Raw genomic sequence first — 25,454 nt, 5'->3', positions numbered from 1 at the left:
CCTGTTTAGCGCTGGCTAGCCTGAATCTTTATTTAGGGTAGTAGTGTTTGGGTAGTAATTCTCGAGTCCATATTACATAGGGTCTGATAGCCTTCTCTACCAATAATGTAAGACAATTTCTTTTTACACCCATGAACTTTCTTAGACACCTGTTGTGAAAATCCCAAAATACCTCTATATTTCGGATGTGCATTTTTGAAGTTAATTTTTTTTACAAAAAAGGGTGATTTCAGATGTGCTCATCTGAAGAAACCCAATTTTTTATTTAAAAAAGGTGCATTCGGAGATGCACATCTGAAGACACCTTTTTTTTTGGTAAAATAAGGTGATTTCCGATATGCACATCTGAAGGCACCCTTTAAAAAAAAAGAGATTTTAGATATGCATATCCGAAATATAGTCTGAAACAAAACACACAAAAATAGAGCAACAAAGTACCGATTTATCATAAATAATCGAAATTATATAGATAGTTCAACATAAAATTAAAGTTACATATTGTGGCCTGATGTTGATGGAAATCTATAGAGGCATTATTTGTAGAGTTTTTGGTGTAATATGGACCCAAGAAATCTTATCCTGCTGTCAGTGGATGTTTTAGAATTGTAGTTTCGAAAAAAGCCCTGAAGCATGAAAATTTCAGAAATGCATTTCCGAATCATGCAGAAACAGAAAGTCAACATTCTGTTTTGTCCAAGTTCAGCCTTAATTCAATCAAAACAATTAAATAGGAGTACAAAAAACCTCGACAACATTAAATATGGATATATTATATATGTGTTGAATCATATTGGTTTTACATTTGTCATGACAATACATACAAAAAAAGATACACACCCGATCAATACATACAAAAAAAGATCCGGAGTATAATCTAAAATGCGCCGAACGGACCCTCACCGCTTAATTCTAAAATCGGTAATGGAAAAAGGCTACTTTTTGGATATGCATCACCGAAAAAGTACCTGACATTTTAAATCCAACGTTTAAATAAAAACAAATGATGTTTTCGGATATGCATTTTTGAAATAGTTGATATGAGTGATTTTGGATAGTGTTTTAAAAACTGGATCAGACATCAAATCAGTGAGGGTACTGGGTCACTGGTTTATTGGTCGAACCACTGGGTCACTGGTCGAACCGCATGACTAAACCGGATTAAACCGGATAACTTGGTTGAATAGACTGGTCGTTATAACAAAATTATATTATAAAATATGTCGAACCAGATGATTCAGTCTCTACAAAATATAACTAGTACTTAAATTTTTTGAAAACGTCATATTATAAAAAAATTTCACAAGTTCATAATTTAAATTCAAATTTTACATATAGGTATTACACACAATCAAATAGTACATAATTATAAAATATAAACAAAAGTTCAATTGCAACATAATTTAATTGAATACTTTAATATCAAAATCATCTGTAACAAAATCAATCTACAACCATTTTTTTATTTTTTTATTTTATTTTTTTTATTTTTTATTTTTTATTTTTAATTAAAATAGTCAAAATGACATTGTTTTAATTTTTAAAATTTAAAAAATGCATTTAAGCCACCAGTTCAAAAAAACCGCCGATTTTAACAATTTACACCGGTTTTGACCAGTTCCATGACATTCCCGATCCAACTATTGAATCAGACCGGTTCCCGGTCCGACCGTCAGGTCCAATTTTTAAAACACTGATTTCGGAGACGCATATCCGAAATCTTTAAAATTATAATATAGGTGCCTTCGAAGATGCATCTTCGAAGAATATTTTAGAATTTCATGAGTATTTTTCACCCTATATGAATATAAAAAAAAATTGTCTAATGTAATACCACTTAGTAATCGTATATTTAATAATATGAGATATGAAGTATTATTACTAAAAGAAAAAAAAAACCAAGACTTCATTTTTAAGTATAAAATAACAAGTAGTATTAGGGAGACATTAAAAAAGAGGAAAAATTACATGTATAAATTTATTAATTTTTTAAATTTAATAATTGTTATTTAAATAAAATTCTTTATATTATTTTTATAAAACTTCAAAATATTAATAGTAAAATAAAAATAAATAATTCTAATGTACAATTATATATATATATATATATATATATATATATATATATATATATATATATATATATATATATATATATATATATATATATATATATATATATATATATATATATATATATATATATATATTTTTTTTTTGGAAGAATAAGCTTTATTAAGGATTTGGTTACAATTATCGTTTTGGGCTTATACATTGTAATACCCTACCTAATGTAACATTGGTATCCTTAATAGTAGCAAATCTAGCTAAACCACGCGCCTCTTGATAGCCTTTCCTCTTTTCTCTTTATCCCTTTACTTATACCCCAAATAATGGTTTTGGGTAGCTCATGATCTTCTGAGTTCATAATCTTTATCAGATTCATGTTGTTCGATTCAAACACCACCCTTTTGCACTATACGTTTATCACTTTCTCCATCACTATAAGCAACACCATAACTTTAGCTTCAATAGAATTTTTCGAACCTCTTCTTCTGTTAGTTACCAAGTCAACGATTCTTCCTTCACCGTTCATGATAATCGCACCCAACCCCCATCTTCCATCGACCACTAAGCTCGCATCCGATCTACTGAGCATCCATCCCTGGTAGTTTTTAGGATTTTTATGATTATTCTCTTCATGCATGTTCAAATTATTATACTTCTATTTGCTTTTGTAATTGTTTTGACCTCCAATGTGCTTTTTCGATGTTGATGGTAGGGTTTGTCGGAGATGATACTATTTCTTTTGACGCAATAAACTCCATTTCTCTTCTAGTTTCACTTGTAGTTGATTTTGAGCTAAATCGTTTAAGGATTTAATTGCAAATTAGAAATCTCTGTATGATTTAGGATTGTTGTCTAAAGAATGATCAGAAATGTTGTTGTCAGAAAGACTACTCTCTTTCATATCTATAGGTACATGGAATGCTAAATGAATCAGAAAGAAGATCTCCACAACACTTCTCAACAAGCATCTAAAAAAGAAACAAAGTCTACCAAGATGTTGCTGATCCAGATCATAATCAAAGTCTACATCAGATACAAGCTGTCACGTCAAGATCAAATGTCAAATATATGTTCGTCAGAAGAGCTATTGCTCATTATTCTGAAGACATAGTCAAAGATCAGTTGATAAGGATTCAATCTGAAATATAATTTTGTTGGTGACTCTTGTTCAGATATCTAGACGTGTTCTTCAGATATGCTGTTGCACTATTATCTGAAGACATTGTTTTATTCTGAAAAGACTCAAACACTATAGCTTGTATTGCTCGTGGTGTCCCACTATCAAATCAGTTATCTCTTATGATACATATTTGATATAGGAAGTTTTGCGTCGCTCTTTTAGAAAGGTTGCTGTCATTATTTCTGAAAGACAAAGTTCTGCTCCTATTAAGTTCTGATGTTCTTATCCTATCCCAACAAAGTAGTTTATGAACTACTCATTAGATACATCATCAGACAAACCAAGAAAAGAAAGTGACCTCTTCCAAGCCTACTACTTAAGAATCAAAAGTAAATCTTTTGAAGATAAGATCAAGAAACTCTCTCTTGAAGATTCAATACAACGGTCTGCTCAACAAATCACAAATATCAAGATGCTTGTACAGTTGAAACGTTGTCTTCCATTCCATCACATAAAAGCTGCAAGCTACAAGGCTAAGGAAGTAACATGTTTTTACATCTAACATCTACACTTATATCCGTTGGAAAGTAAATGCTGGCTTTGAAGAAAATACTCTTATATCCTCTCATCGTCTCTTTCTTTGAAGACTATATGTGAAGATCAAGACTTTAAGAGAAACATTGCTTGCTCACTAGGAAGTGAACAACCAAAGGTGTTGGTTGCCACTACAAGAAGCCAACGCTAAGGATTGCAACTACTTAAGCCGAAGATGCTGTAAGTGCAAATTCCAAAAGCTAAAGAGGATGTCCGTCGCAAATGCTAAAACTGCAATGCTACAACAATGAAAAGAAGCCGAAGCTCAATCATTGAAGATCAAGAAGCTGAAGCCGAAGGATAAAGAAAAATAAGATAAGATCTCTACAAGATGCAATTCAACATTCATCATAAACATCTTTGTAGAATATTGTAAAAGCAAGGAGTTGTTGCTCATATATTTTTCAACATTTTAGTGTTGCTTGTACTTAAATATTTGTGTAATCTGCTTTTAAGAAGCATTCTTGTCAATACAATATTAATCAATTTCTATTGATTGTTCCTTGAGTGACTAGTCTTAGTCTGTATACTTAAGAAGACGGTGACTGGTTGTCATTGTGGGAAATCTTCTTTAAGGGATGAGTTGGGTCATAATTCTTAAAGGATTCGTTGATCGTTATATCTCTTAAGGGACCAGTTGGGTCAGAATTCTTAAGGGATCACTAACAGGTTAATCAACGCGCTTTTGGAAAATCTTCTTTAGGGGACCAGTTGGGTCAGAATTCTTATTGAATTCATTGATCGTTGTATCTCTTAGGGGACCAGTTGGGTCCGAATTCTTAAGGGATCACTAACAGGGCAGATCAATGTTTTATTGTTAGTCACCGGCAGTTGGCTTGTGCAATTGTAATAATTTCTATGATTAGTGGATTAAGTCATTTTCTAAGGCAAAATCACCTTGGAGGGTGAACAAGATTAACCTTTTCTAAGGGGAACCTGGATAACTGAATGTGTCATCTTTCTATTTCTTGCATGCGTTAATGTTTATCTAAACAAATATTTTTCTAAGAAGGACAAAGTTTTGAACACCCAATTCAAACCCCCTTTTCTTGTATTTTTCTCTACCTTCAAAATATACCCCGAAATCGTAACGAAACTTGAATACACTTGAGCACCCTAAATGATCGTGTCATGCCTTACCATAGGGACCTAAGGCCACATGTAAATGCAATACTGCAAAACATTTCACTAACAAGACTATCATTTAATGTGCATGTTCCCGAGGTCACTTGCTTTCAGTCACCAATATTTTACAATTCCAACAAACCAAGATCCCGCCAAGTAGTCCACGCCTGAGGATGAGGATAACCCGATAAACTCAAGTTTCCCATTGTTCCACAATGGAAAAACCTCACGAGCAAATGTTTTGAGCATTCCATAGGCGTAAAAGACGGTGATGCCTAATTATAGAAGGGCTCAATCCAACACGCATTCACTAGGTTGCAAAAGATCTGGTGAATCATTCATAATACCCAATTGAATCATTCATAATACCCATAATAGAGGTTAATGAGAAGAATCCCCCTTACCTCGATGTCGAATTCTTGGGTACTCTTGCTCTTCGCACTTGCTCTTCTCCCAATTTCACGTTCAGCCTTCTCATCTCCTTTTTGGTTCTCTTTTCACAAAATCTTCCTCTTTTCTATTTTATGAAAAATATAACCTTAGTTTAGTAAAAAGGCTTTGCAACTGACACACCCCCCAATTGCTACTCGCGACACTGGCCCATTAGCCTCATTAATCCATATTTCTCAAATAATTCAATTAATTCTAATATTTAATTAAAAAAATTAATTAAATTAAATAAAGAAATTTATGGGGTGTTACAACCCTCCCCCACTAGAAAAGTTTTTCGTCCTCGAAAACATACCTTAGGCAAAGAGTTCCGGGTAGGAGTCCTTCATCTGGCTCTCCAATTCCCATGTAACATTTCCACCGGCTGGTCCTCCCCAAGCTACTCTGACCAACGCTATCTCCTTGCCACACAATTGTTTCACCTTCCGATCTTCAATCCTCATAGGCAAGGCTTCAACTGTCAGATTATCCTTTACCTGTACATCATCCACTTGGATCACATGAGATGGATCAGCAATTTATTTCCTCAATTGCGACACATGGAATACATCATGAAGATTCGCAAGCGTCGGTGGCAACGCAATGCGATACGCCACATCTCCTACTCTTTCCGAAATCTGAAACGGACCAATAAAACGCGGAGTCAATTTCCTTGACTTTAGAGCTCGTTCGATACCAGTCATAGGAGTAACTCTCATAAACACGTGATCTCCTTCTTGAAATTCAAGTGTTCTTCGCCTCTTGTCATGATAACTCTTCTGACGACTTTGAGAAGCCTTCATCTTCTCCTGAATCATCTTAATATTTTTCGTCGTTTCTTGAACAATCTCCGGTCCAATCACAACACTTTTGCCAGATTCATACCAACATAAAGGCGTCCTACACCTCCGACCATACAAAGCTTCAAACGGAGCCATACCAATACTCGAGTGAAAACTATTATTGTTGGTAAATTCGATCAAGGGTAGATAACTATCCCAAGTACCGCCTTTTTCCAACACACAAGCACGCAACAAATCTTCTAGCGATTGAATAGTTCTTTCCGCCTGTCCATCCATCTGCGGATGATAAGCAGAACTCAATCTCAGCTTAGTACCCAACGCCTTTTTCAAACCTTCCCAAAATTTGGATGTAAACCTTGGATCTCTATCTGACACGATACTCGAAGGAATACCATGTAAACTCACTATCTTCTCAATGTACAATTGAGCCAGCTTCTCCATCGGGTAATCCATTCTCATTGGTATAAAATGAGCAGACTTTGTCAACCTGTCTACAATAACCCAAATGGCTTCATAGTTCTTCACCGTGTTTGGTAAACCAGAAACAAAATCCATAGATATACTATCCCACTTCCATTCCGGAATAAATAACGGTTGCATAGCTCCATACGGTTTCTGATGCTCAATCTTCGACTTCTGGCAAGTCAAACAAGCATAGACAAATTCAGCTATTTCCTTTTTCATTCCAGGCCACCAAAACAACTTCTTTAAGTCATGATACATCTTGGTAGCACCAGGATGAATACTCAATCCACTACGATGTCCTTCTTCGAGAATACTCTTCCTCAATTCGGAAACATTAGGAACACAAACACGATTACCAAACCTCATAATACCATTCTCGTCGATTCTGAATTCACCTCCCTTGCCTTGGTTAATCAGAGTCAACTTATCCACCAACTCTACATCAGCTTTCTGACCCTCTCGAATCTCTTCAAGAATACCACTAGTCAGCTTCAGCATACCCAACTTAACACTGACAGGAGTGCCTTCGCATACTAAACTCAAATCTCTGAATTGTTCAATTAAATTCAATTCTCTCACCATAAGCATAGACATATGCAAAGACTTCCTACTCAAAGCATCGGCAACCACGTTTGCTTTACCCGGATGGTAATTCAGTCCAAAATCATAATCCTTGAGGAACTCTAACCACCTTCTTTGCCTCATATTCAGCTCTTTTTGATCAAAGAGATACTTCAGGCTCTTGTGATCACTAAATACTTCAAACCTCGAACCATACAGATAATGTCTCCACAATTTCAACACAAATACCACTGCTGCCAACTCTAAGTCATGAGTCGGATAATTTCTCTCATGCACTTTGAGTTGTCTCGACGCATAAGCGACTACCTGTTGATTCTGCATCATTACACCTCCTAATCCCAACAATGAAGCATCACAATACACAACAAAAGATTCCGCCGGATTCGGCAAAATCAAGATCGGCGCACTAGTCAACCTCCTCTTCAACTCTTGGAATACTTCTTCACATTTCGAATCCCAGATGAATACTTGACCCTTCCTAGTCAACTTAGTTAACAACAACGCTAGCTTTGACAAACCTTCAACGAACTTTCTATAGTAACCCACAAGACCAAGGAAACTACGAATTTCGAAAACTGACTTCGGAGCTTCCCATTGAGACACTGCTTCTACTTTCGTTGGGTCAACGACAATACCATCTTTAGAAATTACATGCCCAAGAAAGCTTACTTCACTTAGCCAGAACCCACACTTTGACAATTTCGCATAAAGTTTATTTTCCTTCAATAGTTTTAATACCACCCCTAGATGCTCTGCATGTTCTTATTCACTCTTAGAATATATTAGAATATCATCGATAAATACCACCACAAATTGATCCAGGTAAGGATGGAAGATCCTATTCATATACTCCATGAAAACCCCCAGCGCATTAGTTACTCCAAATGGCATCACTGTATATTCGTAATGACCATACCTTGTTCTAAATGCCGTCTTCTAAATATCGTCCGTCTTCACCCAAATCTGATGATATCCCGACCTCAAGTCAATTTTGCTGAACACGCTCGCACCAACCAGTTGATCCATCAAATCATCAATCCTCGGTAATGGATACCGATTCTTGATAGTAACTTTATTCAGCTGTCTATAATCCACACACAATCTCATAAAGCCTTCTTTCTTCTTTACCAACAACACCGGCGCACCCCACGGAGACACACTAGAACGAATGAATTCTTTTTCCAGCAATTCTTCTAGCTGACTCTTCAACTCCGCTAATTCAGATGCTGACATACGATACGGCGCCATCGACACAGGACTAGTTCCAGGAACTAACTCAATAGCAAATTCTACCTCCCTCTCTGGCGGTAACTCTCTTACATCTTCTAGAAAAACTTCTGGGAATTCACATACTACTGGTAAGTCACTACCTACCACTTTCTTCTTCACTTCCATGGATGCAATCAACATAAACACGGCAGCCCCGTCCTTCATTGCTTCACCCACTTGTCTAGCCGTCATCGCTAGACCCTCAACACCGACATCTTCCGGAAAAATAACCGTCTTCATGAAACAGTTAATATGGACCCGATTAAATTGCAAACAATTCATGCCCAGGATGATATCAAGTTGTTCCAACGGAAGGCACACTAAGTCCATTCCGAACTCTCTACCAAAAATATCAATTGGACAGTTCAAACAGGCAAACGAAGTAGTCACTGAACCCGACGCAGGAGTGTCAACGATCATACTTCCATGAATATCAGATATTTCCAAGTTCAGACGTTTAGCACAATCCAACGAAATAAACGAGTGAGTTGCTCTAGTATCTATTATTGCAATTAAAGGAGTGCCATGGATAAAACACGTACCTTTAATCAATCGATCCTCTAGAGTAGTCTCTAAACCTGATAAAGCGAAAACTTTACCCCCAGCTTGATTCTTCTTTGGCTTAGGACACTGTGGACTAATATGGCCCTCTTCACCACAGTTATAACAAGTCACAGTCTTTCCTTTGCAGTCAACGACAATGTGGCCTGCCTTACCACACCTGTAGCAATTTTTCTCTTCACTTTTGCACTCATGAACGCGATGCCCAGGTTCCCCACACTTAAAGCACTTAACAGGGGCACTAGAGTCTCCACCACTAGGCTTCCTCCAACCTCCAGCTTTATGATTACCTCTACCATATGGTTTACCACGGTCCATAGGCTTCTTCCCCTTTTTGTCAACTAACTCGCGGGAGTAAGATGACTTCAGCTTGAGGTTATCCTCTTCATAGATTCTACTACAATCTACCAAATCAGTAAATCGACAAATCCTTTGGTACCTGATTCCCTGCTTAATTTCATTACGGAGACCATTCTCGAACTTAACACATTTCAAAAATTCGCTCGCTTCATCATTGTTATAGTGGACATAGTACTTGGCCAGCTCCACAAACTTTGGAGCATATTCCGGTACCGTCATGTTACCCTGTGTCAACTCTAAAAACTCAACTTCTTTCTTGCCCCGAACATCCTTAGGAAAGTACCTCCTCAGGAATTCTCGCTTGAATACATCCCAAGTAATTGCTACACCTGCAGATTCGAGTTCATCCCTACTAGCCATCCACCAATCATCAGCTTCTTCAGACAGCATGTGAGTAGCATACCTCACCTTCAGATTTTCAGCACAATCGATCACTCAAAAGATCCTTTCAATTTCCTTCAGCCATCTCTGAGCGCCTTCGGGATCGTGCGTGCCTTTGAACAACAGAGGATTGTTCCTCTGAAAACTGTTCAGCTGCCTGTCAGCACCAATACCAGCTCCATTGGCATTCCCTCCCAACACACCAGCAATCATGCCCAGAGCCTCAGCGACCGCGTCGTCGTATCTTCCTCCTCTTCCGGCCATTGTTCTGCTAAATATCAAACAATATTCATTAGAACAAGAAGTATCGACAGTGTCAACCTTACACTAATCGCATACGAAGGATTAACCGACACTAAGACTCTGACTCAAACGACTATGCTCTGGTACCACTATTGTAACACCCTTCTAAACCCCGCGGAAAATTTAACAAAAATCAGAGTAAAACATGAAAAAGGGTATTACAACTCCAATAAAGTAAACAAATATTCATGTCATGCCATAACGGAACGATAAACCCAAAATTATTCAGATAGCATGTTAACACAGCGGAATATTCTTAACAACTGAATAATCAAACATCCGGAGTCGGAGACTCATGATTCAACCATAAACCATAAACAAAACAAGGGTTTATCAGCCAATTCTAAAATAACGTCCCCAATGTTACACGACCAGAGCATGACACAGACCCAACTGACTCTAAAGAACTACTTGACGAGCTAATCCTCACCAAGTACACAAGCTACTCCTCAATCTGAAAAATAACAACAGTAAGGGTGAGTTTCATTCGCATTAACAAATGTTATAGGAATATAAACAATACAACTTCATCCATACATTATTCACCCAAATCAATTATATTCAGATAGTATAGCAACATTCATCAAATACAGTCATTCATACCAAACACACACAAATTATAACATTGGACAACTTCCGTTCATGTTACAATTATACACAACAACCTAATGCAATGCAACTAAATCACGTGGTACTAAACATGGGATAACCCATCTCACCGATCCACCACCATATAGATTCGGCTACTTCTCTCACTAATTCCACACGATGGGAATTAGCTACCGCTGTCCCACCACCATAAGGGATACAGCCCGCAACACAATTATGAAATGCATGCATCAACCACGACATGCTCATCATTAACATCTACCAACGATTCATAATCATTTATTCACAACATACAAGCATAATAATATCACAACCATTTGATATTCACCACAACATAATACATTTAACACAACAATATATTATCATCTCAGCAATCATACTAGCTAAAACACCGCATAGCATGTTCGTACCGTTACTCAATCTACCACCAAATACCAATTCTCAAAACCAAGCAAAATGATTTTAAGTTATGACTCCCTAATATACTTCTTAAAATAGGGGATTAATTCATCTAACGGGTTCTCGAAACGGCGTACAAAAAGAATTAACGGTTTAAAAGTTACAGATATTTAAAATAAATATTTTTCAAAAAGCTTCAGTGGTAACCCGTTACCTAAATGATGTAACCGGTTACATCACTGACAGTAGCCTTTATTTCTCAATTTCGCCCAGTGATAACCGGTTACCTAAATGATGTAACTAGTTACATCATCGCGAAATGCAGTTCTTCGCCCATTCTGAGACCATGTAATCGGTTACCCTCATCATGTAACCGGTTACATTACTGATATAGCAGAAAAATCACTTTTCTGCAGCACTTCATTCATCCCAATTGCGAACCCAATCATACCAAAACGTCCATAATCTCATAACAGCACGAAAATGCACATTTACACATACTTCTAACATGTTTTAACATCAGTATCCAACATCAAACATCATTCACAACAGCTCAATTGCATCACACATCATAAATTGAACCTAAGTTCTACAAAACCCCAAAACCCCAAACACCGACATATAATCCAATTCAGAATCCTAACATACAAACTCAATTGAATCATTCATAATACCCATAATAGAGGTTAATGAGAAGAATCCCCCCTTACCTCGATGTCAAATTCTTGGGTACTCTTGCTCTTCGCACTTGCTCTTCTCCCAATTTCACGTTCAGCCTTCTCTTCTCCTTTTTGGTTCTCTTTTCACAAAATCTTCCTCTTTTCTATTTTATGAAAAATATAACCTTAGTTTAGTAAAAAGGCTTTGCAACTGACACACCCCCCAATTGCTACTCGCGACACTGGCCCATTAGCCTCATTAATCCATATTTCTCAAATAATTCAATTAATTCTAATATTTAATTAAAAAAATTAATTAAATTAAATAAAGAAATTTATGGGGTGTTACATCTTCAACTAATAATAAAAAGTGCATAAGCAAAAGACCAATTGATATTGATGATGATGCAGCGGATATGAATCGAAAAGAACTGGAATGATGAAGAACATTCAAGAACAATCAAGTTTCAAAGTGAAATTTGAAAAGAAAAATGAAGAAAATCAAACTCTCTATAACCAGGATTCGATATCATGATATGAAAAAATCTCAGCTCTTCATTGATTTAGAATGAATGTACATTGTAGTTTACATATCAAGGTATGATATGTATGCTAGTTATGTTGCAACCTAAGCAGGACTGACCTAATCAATATGGAGGCCATGTTTTAATTAAAAAAATAGGCCTAAAAGAAATTAAATTTATACAGACTTTTTGAAAAAATTGATATAAAATCATAGATTTTGAAAACAAATTATGATTTTACATTATTTTTAAATAACTGGTGTAAAATATATTTTAACAAAAAAATATAATTTTACACCTATTTTTGAAAAGCAGATGTAAAATATATTGTTTTGGTAATTAAAAAAAGGGAAAAGATAACATGTGCCCCAAGGGCACAAGTTAATGAAATATTTATAGAAATTTTTTCTTGAAACGCGTGCATTTAGTGTATCGAAACTTTAAATATAACTTTATTGCATTTATTTATATTTAACCTTTTCTATTTATAAAATCCTTAACATGTGCCCTAAGGACACATGTTAGCATGACCCTTAAAAAAAAGTAAGCGGACCAGTGCTGTAGCACTTGCATTGCGAAAGGACTGGGTCTGAACCTAAGTACACATGCATAATATTTAACTGATCATAACTAATTTTAACTACATAACTACTTGAAAATCAATTTAGTTATTATATTTCTAACTAACTTGCGAATACATGAGTAAAGATCAAGTACGAAGTAATATTAACATTGTGTGATACCATGTTTGTTTTTTTCTTCTAAAGCCATGGTCATTGCTCGACTCTAAGTGAGTTAATTATCTCCATTAATATTTGAGGTTGATATTTTAAATATATACTAAAAATTATAATTTAACTATTACTCGAGAAAGTCAATTATTTATGTGTTGTGTAATTTAGAACTCTCACTATAAGTTTTAGACACTACAAATTATATGTTTACGTAACATTTATATTATATTTATTCATATTTTACTCTTATTTTTCTATTATTCATTTGTGCTTTAAAATAGTAAGAATTTAAAAAATGTCCATATGTAAACATATATTAGCAATGCATTATAATATGTAAACAGATTAGCAATGTATTATATTTTTAATTTATTATACTGTTAAGAAAGTATATTTGGTCATGGTAAAAAATATTTCATTTAAATTTAATGTTAATTAAAAACCTTAAATAACAATACTAATTTAGTTTACAAAAGCCTTTCATTCATTCTTAAATGAGTTAATTGTCGATTCAATTAATAGTAATATTCTCCAATATATAACTGTCTATTAAATATATATGTCTTTTAATGACAAAATTAAATATTTCACACGTATATTAACACTAAAAATCATATTTTAATTCTATCATGGAGGAAGTTCTAAAAATAAGGAAAGTCTGATTATTATTGCTCAGATTAGAAAGAACACATAGAAGTTTGAAGTTGTTCAAGTGTTGCACTCATACAAAAGAAACAAATAAATGTGATGACATGCTTGTTGGTATTGGATGTAGTATGAACCCTGTGTTTATTTGTTTTAATGCAACTCCAGCCTGCATTAGTAGATACTTATTAAAGGAGTAGATACTTATTGAAGGATTCTTGTGGTGTCCCTCATGTGAGAGTTCTGTTGGTATAGTTTTTTTCTTCCTTGCGCCTTTGGCCCTCTTTGTAAAAAAAAAAATTTTGATATAATATTTAGCATTATATTTGTTCATACTTTGTTGTTATTTTTTATTAGGGGTGTTCGTGGTGCGGTTTTGACGGTTTTGACGAAAAAAATCATCCGAACCGCAAGAGAAAAAATAATGCGGTTTGGTTTGGTTCGGTTGGCTTTTAAAAAAAATCCGAACCAAACCAAACCAAACTAATGCGGTTTGGTTCGGTTCGGTTGGTTCGGTTTTTTACAAATATTTTATTGAGCCATACATACACATATTGATGATAACATAATTTTGTATTTATACATTCATACACTATCAAATAACAACAAAACTCGTCATATTTTGACAACAATTTTCCATTTAATATGTAAAAATTAAATTAAACAAAAGTGGAATATTAAACCTAAAATAATACCATAAAACAATATAAAAATTATTATAACGAAAAAAAATAGAAGAGACGAAATATTAGTGAAAGTGAAAAAGAAAAAAAGTGTTGAGAGATTAGAGAAGAAGATATGTGATAAAAACGAAACTGAAATACAGAACATTTACATAAAAATGAGAAGGTGAAAAAGAAAGAATATAAGAGAGTAGAGATTATAGAAGAAGGGGGAAGATGTATGTGGAAAAGAAGGTGCGATAATGTTATTAGAGATTTTAGAAGATCGAGACTGAAATTATATGTGTAAGGATGAGAAAATTGTTCGTAATCATAATGCTAATGTATAATAAGTTTAAGCTTGGGTTGGATGTGAGTTAGTAAAATTTAGGTTGTAACATAGTGCGGTTTGATTCGGTTTGGTTCGATTTACAAAATACAAACCGCAAACCGAACCGAACCGTGCGGTTTTGTAAAAACTGACCCAAACTAATCCGAACCAAATGCGGTTTTTTGCTGTTTCGGTTTGGTTTGGTTTGGTTTGCGGTTTTCTATTGGGTTGGTTTGGTTTTGATCACCCCTATTTTTTATTGTTTGTGCTTCAAAATAGTAACAATCTTTTTTTTTACATATAAACATATTAGCAATGCATTATATTTCTAATTCATTATACTACTAAGAAAATACACTTGGCTAAAAAATAGTTCATATAAATTTAAGGCTAAATATCTTTTTTGTTCCCTTATCACTACAACACGGAAGGCCTACGAAAGCGCTTATTTTGGGCTTTAAAAGCGCTTTAAAGCGCTGTGAAAGCCAGCGCTGGCATAGGTAACAAAAGCGCTTCTAAAAGCGCTCTGGTAGACCCCCCTATAAGAGCGCTTTTCTGGAAAAAGCGCTCTGGTACCCCCCCTATTAGAGCGCTTTTTCTGGAAAAAGCGCTCTGATAGCCCCCCCTATAAGAGCGCTTTTCCAAAAGCGCTTTCGTAGGTTGCGTTTTTTATTTTATTTTTTATGCTTTTTTTTTATAAACCTATTATTTTTATAATTTCTAAACCTGCATTTATGGCAGCATTCTTTCATGAACCTGTAATTTACCATTGTTATCCCATAAACCTATAATTTACAATCGTAATCCCATTATTTCAGTAATCTCATTATTTCAACAAAGAAGCGATTTCGATTATATACTAAACATGCATTATAATTATACCATTGTAATTATTCCAAAATATATATACACCGATTCACATATTTCTAACATGAAAACAACTAAACCAATTCACATGACATTATAACAATAAGAAAATCATCCCTAAACAACTAAATCAACTAAATCGGTCCTAGTCCTGCAAAGTCTGAACATCTTCAAATGATTGAAAATCTTCACAATCTGCAAAATAAAAATAATATAATCAAAATAAGATTATTATTATATAAAGGCTCTAAAATAAGAAGGTAAAGAGTAGAACGAGTATATATATATGTCGTGTAAAAAGAATAATCAAATTAAATATATCAATAAATACAAATTAATTTATTAATATTTAGGACTTTATATATCTAACTTGAATACATGGAATGGAATATCATTTATTGTAAATTAGTTCAACAAATTTTGTACATAAAGTTTACCTTAAATTTAACACAGCCACGTCATATAGCCCAGAGGGATAAAGCAATATAGATCACTAACAATAATCCTGTCACAGACACCCTCAAGAACAACATTAGCTACATGTTATTGATAGGAACACTATTAGATACTCAACCAACAGCATGTCAAACAATTACAGAATTTGAGAAGTTGTTACCAAATTGATCAAAAGAGCCCAGTATCCTTGTGAGCTTTCTACTATCTCTTAGCAATATAAGAAGTTTCTCTGCAACAACAATTAATGTAAAGTTCACAACCAATTGGCAGGAAATTAAGATATATAAAGTCTACACTTACCCTTCAGCGTTTTCCTTCATCTTTGAGCTATGCTATATCTACACTTATTTTCCTACACTTGTATATTACACCGTATATTTTAACACAGATAGATACTTGTGCACAGAAATTAAGATAGAATAAATTAATAAAAAATGAATTGTATACCTTGTATGTAGAAAATTACGGTGTTGGTGTAAGCTAGGGGTGTATGTTTACTCAATCAATAAATGTTGCAATAATGAGAAGGGGTTGTTGGACTAGAAATTTGAAGGTTTTGTTGGACTTAACCTGCATCACCTCATTTCTATCCAAGTTGTATTGTGTCACAGAATATGAATCAAATAACTGTACCCCGAAGGATCCTGCCACAGAAGACTTCGGGGTACAATACTTGATTCATATTCTGTGGAACATAATCGGCAGGGGCACATTGTGTTCTATCCTTTACCAGTCCATCCACTGTTTGAAGCTCAACCTACAATAGAAAAACGTGATTATTACTAACTACATATAGAAAATCTTGAATCATGTTAATTTCCAGATACATTATATTGAAAAAAAATTAGAATGTGAAAGCTAAAAGAGTTCAAAAGTTCCCTAGAAATGAATGTTCTCAACACGTTCCACATTGGAACTCGTAATAGTGGCTAATAAAACAAAAAGTCCTATGCTTTATGTCCAGAAAAGATCATGTAAAAAGCGATCAATCCTGGAGGCCCTTTAAATCAATTCATACTAAATTAAAAAGTGTATAAAACTATAGATAATACATCTATAGATGTAAATACTATCTTCACGGATCTAATGAAACTTTTATTCCAAAAACAAATTACTTGAGTTTTTTTTTTCTGCATAAAAACCTAACAAACTTTGTCTTCAATACTCTAAATCACTGATAAAAACCTAACAAACTTTGTCTTCAATACTCTAAATCACACTGATAAAACCTAAATCACTGATAAATTAAAAAAGCCCCAATAATATTAACTATAACCCTAAATAAAATTTTGTATTTTTGAAAGCAAACAATGAAAAGAAGGAAAATTTCCGGCACAAAACCCTAACCTGAACAGAGAAGAGACGGTTGAAGGGTGGCGATGGAGTGAGGAAGGCGGTGGCGGAGTCGGTTGAAGGCTGGAGAGGGAGTGAGGACGGCGGAGAGGGAGTGAGGACGGCGGAGCAACGAAAGGAAGAAGAAGGTTCGCGTGTTTTGGATCTGAAACAAAACGCGTGTGTTTGTAAAATATATAATTTTTTAAATGGGCTACCAGAGCGCTTTTCAAAAGCGCTTTAATAACACCCCCTACCAGAGCGCTTTTATCCCAAAAGCGCTTTCGTAGCACCCACCCTATAAGAGCGCTTTTAAAAGCGCTTTCATAACCCCCCTACCAGAGCGCTTTTTAAAAGCGCTCTCATACCCCCTACCAGAGCGCTTTTTGAAAGCGCTCTCATAACCCCCCCTACCAGAGCGCTTTTTTTGCATCATTTTCCCTTGTTTATTAATTTTGTTTTTAGCGAGCCCTACGAGAGCGCTTTTGCTAAAAGCGCTTTAGTAGCTGCGCTGCTACAGCTTAAATTTGGCGTAGTGTATCTATATTTCGGGTCCATTTTAGTCCTTTAACTTTTAAAAAGACCAAATTGATCCCTTACTTTTTCAAACAGTATCATGTTTGTCCCTTCTGTTAACTCTGTTAGTCAAAGTCAAACACCTACAACAAAATAAATTTATCCATTTATCAACTCAACTTTATCTTCTCTTATCATAGTTCTCTACCACAACAATTCTGTAAAAATGGAACCAATTAAATATTTTCTAATCATATTCCAGAGCAAATCTTCTCTCATCTCTAAAATTGATTCCTACAATTACAACCTAAAATTAATTCCCACGAAACAATCTATAATCCTTTAACACCAATCTTCAATTTCAGAACTCAAATTTAACGCAAATCTTCAATCTATAATCATATAATCCTTACACGAGGGACACCACAAGAATCTTCCAATAAGTGTCTACTAATGCAGTCTGGAGCTGCACTAAAACAAATAAATCCAGGGTTCATACTGCATCCAATACCAACAAACACGTCATCACATTTATTTGTTTCTTTGTACGAGTGCAACACTCGAACAACTTCAAACTTCTCCATGCTCTTTCTAATCTGAGCAATAATAGCCAGACTTTCCCTATCTTTAGAACTTCCTCCATCTATAGCCTGCACAATCATGATAGAATCAAAGTATAATTTTTAGTGTTAATATCCGTGTGAAATATTTAATTTTGTCATTAAAAGACATTTATATTTAATGGGCAGTTATATATTGGAGAATATTACTATTAATTGAATTGATAACAATTAACTCAATTAAGAATGAATGAAAAGCTTTTGTAAATTAAAGGGATAAATAACTGTTACCCCCTGCCATTAGGGCGAGTTTTGGTTTTCTCCCTTATTAATTTTTTTTTTGGATTATCCCCTTGAAATATGAAAAGTTCTATGATTTACCCCCTAGGACCCCCTGTAAACTTGTTTTTTTGATTTATCTCCCTGGGTTTTCACTGTTTTTTACACGTTTAGGGGGTACCCTAAAAATACAGGGGGTAATCCAAAAAAAATAATTAATAGGGGGAAAACCAAAACTCGTCCTAATGACAGGGGGATAAATGTCAATTACCGTTAAACTAAATTAGTATTGTTATTTAAGGTTTTTAATAAACATTAAATTTATATGAAATATTTTTTACCATGACCAAATGTACTTTCTTATTTAACACATATTAAACACATGAATGAAGCAGGTAATGATTGCTGCGGCGGTAAAGGTTTTTGTGTAAGTTTTTGATGGTTCTCTTATGACGGTGATCCGAAGATAGTACCTGCAAACATTCAAGTGAGTAAGAGATTGAAATAAAACTTTATAAGTGTTAATTGAATCGTATTTAGGCGTGACTTAGGGCCACATCTATAATATATGAGAGATAATTGTAACTGTTTTTGGATTGTCCAACATGATAGTCGAGTGAAAGTTGAATAATGATCCTGTTATTTAAAATGAACGATAAACATGTTTATGTACAGTGATAATTACAAGAGTTCCCATGTACATCAACACATTAGACACTTTAAAGAAATTGAACTTATGTGTATTGAGCCAATTTTGTTGATCGTTGGTCAGCCCATAACAAAACCCTTATTTATTTCATATTTATAAAATAAAAATTATATATATTTTACAAAAATCGTCTTAAATTTATATTTTCATTTGATTCATTTAACTTTTACCTTTAAAACATAAATTAGCATTTTTTTAATATATTAAAATAACAAACATTTAAAACAATAAAAAATAAATAAAATAAATATATATTTGATTCATATTTTAAAATAAGTTGAATTTAAACTTGTAACATTTGGATGACAACTTCTTTAGATATATGTATGACCACCTGACCGATATTAAAAATAAAATAAATTTAAAATCTAAAATTTCGAGTTTAATATCTTAGTATATGAGAGAATAATAGTTATGCAATTTTTTTTTTTTAAATATTGGTCTCTCTTTTTATTTTATTAGTTTTTTTATTCTATCCCGAATGATAATAAGAATAATTTTATAAAAAATATGTTAGGTATATCTTTATTTAAATTCTCTTATTTTTTTATTGTGTAAAATATAAAAACATCTTGACTTTTAAAATAAATTCATTTTGACTTTATAAGTAGTGTAGTAATATACATTTAGAAAATGAACACCTTTATAGTCTATAACTTCAGTGACAAAAAAAGAAAAGAAAAAAGATTGACCTCTTAAAGACCAACATTAACTTCACATATAAATTTGGAAATAGAATTTCCTTTACTGCATTCATTAAATTAACGGAGCCACAGAACTGACAAACCATGATCGTTCGATTGAATCAAATGGTTCAAAATATACTGCTGATTTTATTATTTTAAAACATAAAATATTAGGTTTAAAATCTAAACCGTTCGATCTAAATCAACGATCACGTTCATTCAACAATACAAATACGTCAAATGAATGATCGTAGTCAATCAAAACCCTTTACTATCATCACTCTCTATCAAGTGATCAATTTCTCACTCTTCATTCAGTATCAATAAATCCAATTCTTCTTCTTCTGACATTTCTATTGTTCTTCTTGTTCCAGAAACCCTTCAATCCTACACAATGGTTAGTGGTTTTTTTTTTTTTTTTTCTGTATATAATTAAATGCTACCAATGTTGGTGTTTTGTTTTGTTTTTTCTATTTTATAGTTGAATTTCAGTTTATGCATTTTTTGTTTTTGTTTTGAAATTTGGGTTTTTTTGGGAAAAAGTTGAATATGAACTCTTTGAAAAAGTGTGTTTGTGTTTGTATCTGAAACCGACTTTTTATGATTATATTTAATTTATTATTTTTTAAAATTATTATTGATGTCGATATGTCAGGTCAGTATGTGTTTTCGAGAGACATGTGATTGCGTTCAATTTATTCATTGTATAAAATTATTACTGAAGGTCATGAAGTCAGTGTTGGTGTCGCGTCTGTGTCTGTTATCTGTTTCGAGTTTCGAGCTTCGTGAGAGAAAGAATGATATATCTGTTTGAATGTTATTTTTGCAGAATGGAAATTATCAAAACAATTATAGAGGTGGTTGGAATCACATTCCATTCATTGGTTTCAGTCCAGGACCTTTTAACTACAATTACCCAGTTCCTCTTTATTGGCCTCCCTTTAACTACAGTTACCAAATTCCTCATCAAAATCCGGCCAATTATACTGATAACAGGCCCTTACTACATCATGTGCGGCCACCCTATGTTGATAACAGACACTTACCGCATCAAATGCCGACGTACTATTATGATCCGAGGCACTTAACACATCCAATGCCGGCACACTATTATGGTCTGAGGCCGTTACCACTTCGAATGCCAGAACGCCATGTTGATAAGGGGCCTTTGCCGCATCAAACAGCGGAAGACCATGCTGATAATAAGGGCCTACCACATCAAACACCAGAAGAAGAAGAAGACGTGGCTGATAAAAGGCCCTTACCGCATCAAAAGGCGGATGATGATGCTGATAACAAGTGTTTACCACATCGAACGTCAGAAGAATGCTATGCTGATAAGACGAACTTACCACAACAATCACCTGACTTGTCTCAACAAACACCTGAAGACTATGTTGATAAGAAGTGCTTGCCAGAACCAACTATTCCTGCTGAAGCCACACTACCACGCACACGCTGTGAAATTTGTGATGTTGAGTTTCCTCACCAGAATTTGGAAGGACATAATAATGGAAAGAAACATCGAAGAATGTTAATAGAACTACGTGAGCAATCAACGGAAAGTAAAACTTCCAATGGAGAAGAGAGTATACATATTCAAAAGAAACCAGTAGTTCAACTTAAGAAAGTTCCAAAATCTAAGAAAGATGGATGCCTGGTAAAAATTACGAGTCATAAAGCTCCCAAGTACGAGGAAGTTCCTGCTGAAGGTTCTAAAAGGAAACTCAGGGATCACACTGGTGCAGAGGATCGTGATTCCAAGGTAGAGAATGTGAAACATGAAGCTCGTAGTTTCCAGGAAAAGAAAGTAACACCTGTAAAGTCTAAAAGGAAAGTCAGGGATAGTACTGATGCAAAGGATCATGGTTCGAAGCGCGAGACTGGAGAAGCATCAGGAGGTAAGTACATGAAGATGAGTAATGGGATAAGAAGGTCTGTAAAAAATGATCAGCCACAATCAACTCCAGTTGAGTTGAATGCCTCATCAGGCTCTAATATTAGCGCCGAGACCGATACAGAATATATTAGTTGTGATTTTTCTGCAACATTATCACCAGAAGCCCCTGTGACTTCTCAAGAATTCACACCTTCACCAGCAGTAGAATCAAGTTTTGATCCCTCAGGTCAGATCAATTCTCAGACAGAAGTAGAAGAAGGGGAAGAACGTCTCGAGGTTCAGAATTGTGGCGTGGAAACAAATGATCAGCCACACTCAATCTCAATGGAGTTTCATGGCCCTGCTGGTTGTTCTGATATTAATACCTTGGTTGAAGATACATGTCCTGATTCTGGTGCAATAGTATTAGCAACACCACAATCTCCTATTGCTTTTCAGGTACCCACACCAGTAGACATTATACAGACAGAAATGTTTGAGAGCGATGTTCATAATGAGGTTCAGAATGATATTGTTGATTCAAATGATCAGCAACATTTGATTTCAATGGAGTTGCACGACACTGCTGGTTCTATGACTAACAACCAAACCGAAATCGTGAATTTTGATTCTGCAGCGATAGAAATAGTTATAGAACCACTTGCATCAGCATGGCCACATGCAGCGGGGACAAGTTTTGAACCCCTGACTGAACTTGGTCTACATACTGAAACTGAACCACAAGTATCGGAAGCTGTAGCATATATTGAGAGCCAACATCCTACTGAGGGAACCGATATTGAGATTGATGCCGCTTCCGAGGTCAGTGTTGAAACTGAAACTGAAGACGGAGGTTCTCAAGTGGAAGTGGAGATGGATGTTCCCGCGAGTGAGTTGGGGAGAATTCATTTGCCTCAGGTATTTCTCATTTTCTGATTTTCAATGGAACTATCAAATAATACTATACTTTTTTTGGTTAAAATATATGCTTTTTTGTTGTTATATACAACTTTTATCAATCATTGCATTAACACTTTACTTGCTTGTTGCAGGTATCTGTTTGTCTTACGTGTGGCGATGAAGGCTTTGAAGAGGCAATAGTATATTGCAGCAAATGTGGAGATTATGCAATACATAGGTGCTTTTTGCTTACTCTTTTCATATACTTATATTACATGTCTTTGTAGCAAGTTTTAATCATTTTATTCTGCTGCATATGCAAGACTCAACCACTTTTAATACGGAGATGTTACTACGAATATTGAAACGATACCCATTGATTGACATCAATACCCTAGACTTATTTTTTGTTTCTTTCTTTCTATCCTAATTTGTTGGATTGGATAAAGTAGAAATAAGCATTATATTTAGCATTTTATGAAGTTGTAGTTTCACATTCTTAAATACTATATTCAGGTATTGTTTAAAGGGTCCTGTGGTTTTTACGGACGAAGTTATTTGGTTTTGTGAGGATTGTGAAGAGATATTAGACGCAAATTATCCAGATAGTGAGACCGCAGATTTGGAAAAATGTGAAGTTGATTCCAATGAGAAATGTGCTACTTTTGTTGATCCACAACCTATTGTTGATCCAATCTGGAGGTAAGAGACATGTTTTGTAACTTCGGTTACCGTCTTTTAGAATTAACGAGTTTTCTGTATGTGCTACAAACAAAGCTTTGTCTGAGATTGAATTTTGTTGATACTAGGGGAAGTTTGCAGGTTTTCAACAAAAGCTTTGATAAAATGAGTAGACTAATGGGCCATTTGTCCACTTTAGCATGCCCTAAAGTTCTCGAGGAGACAAGACATCTCCCTAACGCGCTTTATGGAGACTTACTTCAAAGATCAGCTGTGTGGCCAGCGAGTTTCAAGAAATTCGGAACAAATAACCTCAGCATTGGTCTTTATTTCTTTCCTCAAAATGAAAGGTGACATTTTTGCACAAACTTAGCCGACACATTTTCTGTTTTAATGTTCTAAAGTATTGGTTACGAAAACAATATAAGGTTTTTCCAAATGAGGTAGCTCTGATATGGTCTCTCCACGTGGAATCAAATTCTTGGCAGCATATTTTGCAGCAAAGTATGCTGCTGAGGATTTGAATCCATGCTCGTTTCAAGCTAGTATGGCACTAAATCTGAATTTCTTTCTTTATAGGGTTGAGAGATATTATGACCAACTAGTTGATGAAATGATTTCCAATGATCTTGCCATAAGAGTTAGGGTTGAAAAAGCTGAGCTTCTAATATTTGCTTCTACAATGCTCCCAAGCCAGTATAAGAGTAAGTTACATTCCATTACATATATGCTACTTCATATAAACTTCATTGTTTGTTAATAATTGTATCTTAACTTTTGAGTTATTCATTTTGCAGGATTTCAATCAAAGTATTATTTATGGGGTATTTTTAAAAGAAAGCAAGAACCATTCAGATAAATTATGCTAGTTACTAAACTATGCAATAGTCTTTTGAATACATAGTACTGATGTGTATAACAGTATATAACCATAGTTTATGTATGCTTCTTAAGAGTTTTACTTGTTGCCCTTTTGTTTAAGCTTTTGTTAGAAGTTGGTGCTTCTTTTGAATACGTAGTACTAATGTGTATCTAACCATAGTTTGTGTATGCCTCCTTAGAGTTTTACATACTGCCCTTCTGTCTATGTTTTTGTTAGAAGTTGGTGCCTCCTTTGAATACCGAGTAGTAATGTGTACATATGACAAATTTCATTATAAATACAAACTTCTCATGAGTTACAACACATTGACACATTTCACAATTTCATGGTATCTCATATCATTGTCCACATATTTACAACATGTTTCACATTTCATATCTCAACACCTTTTCACAATTCATAGCACATATACATATGTTATATCCCTCTTAGTAAATAGAAAATTACTTCACATTTATCCAATTTTAATTTCCTTAAGAGCACATATCACTGCCCTTTAAGAATAACACAACAACTTGGAATATTATATTAGAATATTACATATCAACTTAATCATGGCATGGTACATCATATTCACAAACAAAAGTCTTATTAATAAATGACACATCATCTTAATAATATTTATAATTTCATTTTAACCTCAATTTATTCAACAACACATTTTATTAAATTAAACCACTTGCTAGGATCTAACCAATTGGCAAGCTCCAAACAAGAATGAGAAATGAGACATTCTCGATCAAGACGCACACTAATTGCATAAACATGATTTAATCAACTTATCTCGCTTATCTTAGTTAAGCAGTGAAATTTCGAAATTTAAAACTTTGTCTTAAAGTATAAACCACTGGATTACCAACTCAATTATATGTAAACACTTGACAACATGAACGGTTTCATGTTTCAATAGAGATTAATGAAGGGAGGTGAATTCTATTGGAATTTCTATAAAAGAGGACGACATACGTTAAATCATGTATACACTCATCGTGTCTTTTGCAGGTACACCTAATCTTTCTTCTCTGAGTGTCGGCTCAATTCGGTAATCAGCAAATGAACATCAAAGAAACTCTTTCAATCTGGT

At 34.4% G+C, this 25,454-nt stretch overlaps 1 protein-coding gene and 1 long non-coding RNA gene across 2 annotated transcripts; both read left to right on the top strand.

Annotated features, from left to right (window-relative positions):
- The first annotated feature begins 2,297 nt into the window (after nt 1-2,297).
- On the top strand, nt 2,298-4,214 carry LOC131647483 (uncharacterized). Its single transcript, XR_009297840.1, has 2 exons — nt 2,298-2,665; nt 2,977-4,214. It is a non-coding gene; the product is annotated as an uncharacterized LOC131647483 (long non-coding RNA).
- A 16,085-nt stretch (nt 4,215-20,299) lies between these two features.
- LOC131647481 (uncharacterized) lies at nt 20,300-24,743 on the top strand. Its single transcript, XM_058917368.1, has 7 exons — nt 20,300-20,424; nt 20,857-22,824; nt 22,959-23,044; nt 23,323-23,508; nt 23,616-23,837; nt 24,067-24,191; nt 24,285-24,743. The coding sequence occupies exons 1-7, from the start codon at nt 20,422-20,424 to the stop codon at nt 24,344-24,346; spliced, it is 2,652 nt and encodes an 883-aa protein (XP_058773351.1). The 5' UTR covers nt 20,300-20,421; the 3' UTR covers nt 24,347-24,743.
- The last annotated feature ends 711 nt before the right edge of the window (nt 24,744-25,454 follow it).

Source organism: Vicia villosa, linkage group LG2 (genome assembly GCF_029867415.1).
Source record: "Vicia villosa cultivar HV-30 ecotype Madison, WI linkage group LG2, Vvil1.0, whole genome shotgun sequence".
Taxonomy (NCBI): Eukaryota; Viridiplantae; Streptophyta; class Magnoliopsida; order Fabales; family Fabaceae; genus Vicia; species Vicia villosa.
The sequence above is the reverse complement of the archived record's forward strand: the minus strand, read 5'-3'. Positions and strand labels throughout refer to the sequence as shown.

Excerpts from the sequence above, each read along its gene's own strand:
- LOC131647481 (XM_058917368.1), top strand. Across the intron at positions 22,825-22,958 it reads GGAGAATTCATTTGCCTCAG|GTATCTGTTTGTCTTACGTG; the intron begins GTATTTCTCATT and ends TGCTTGTTGCAG. Across the intron at positions 23,509-23,615 it reads ATTGTTGATCCAATCTGGAG|GGGAAGTTTGCAGGTTTTCA; the intron begins GTAAGAGACATG and ends TGTTGATACTAG.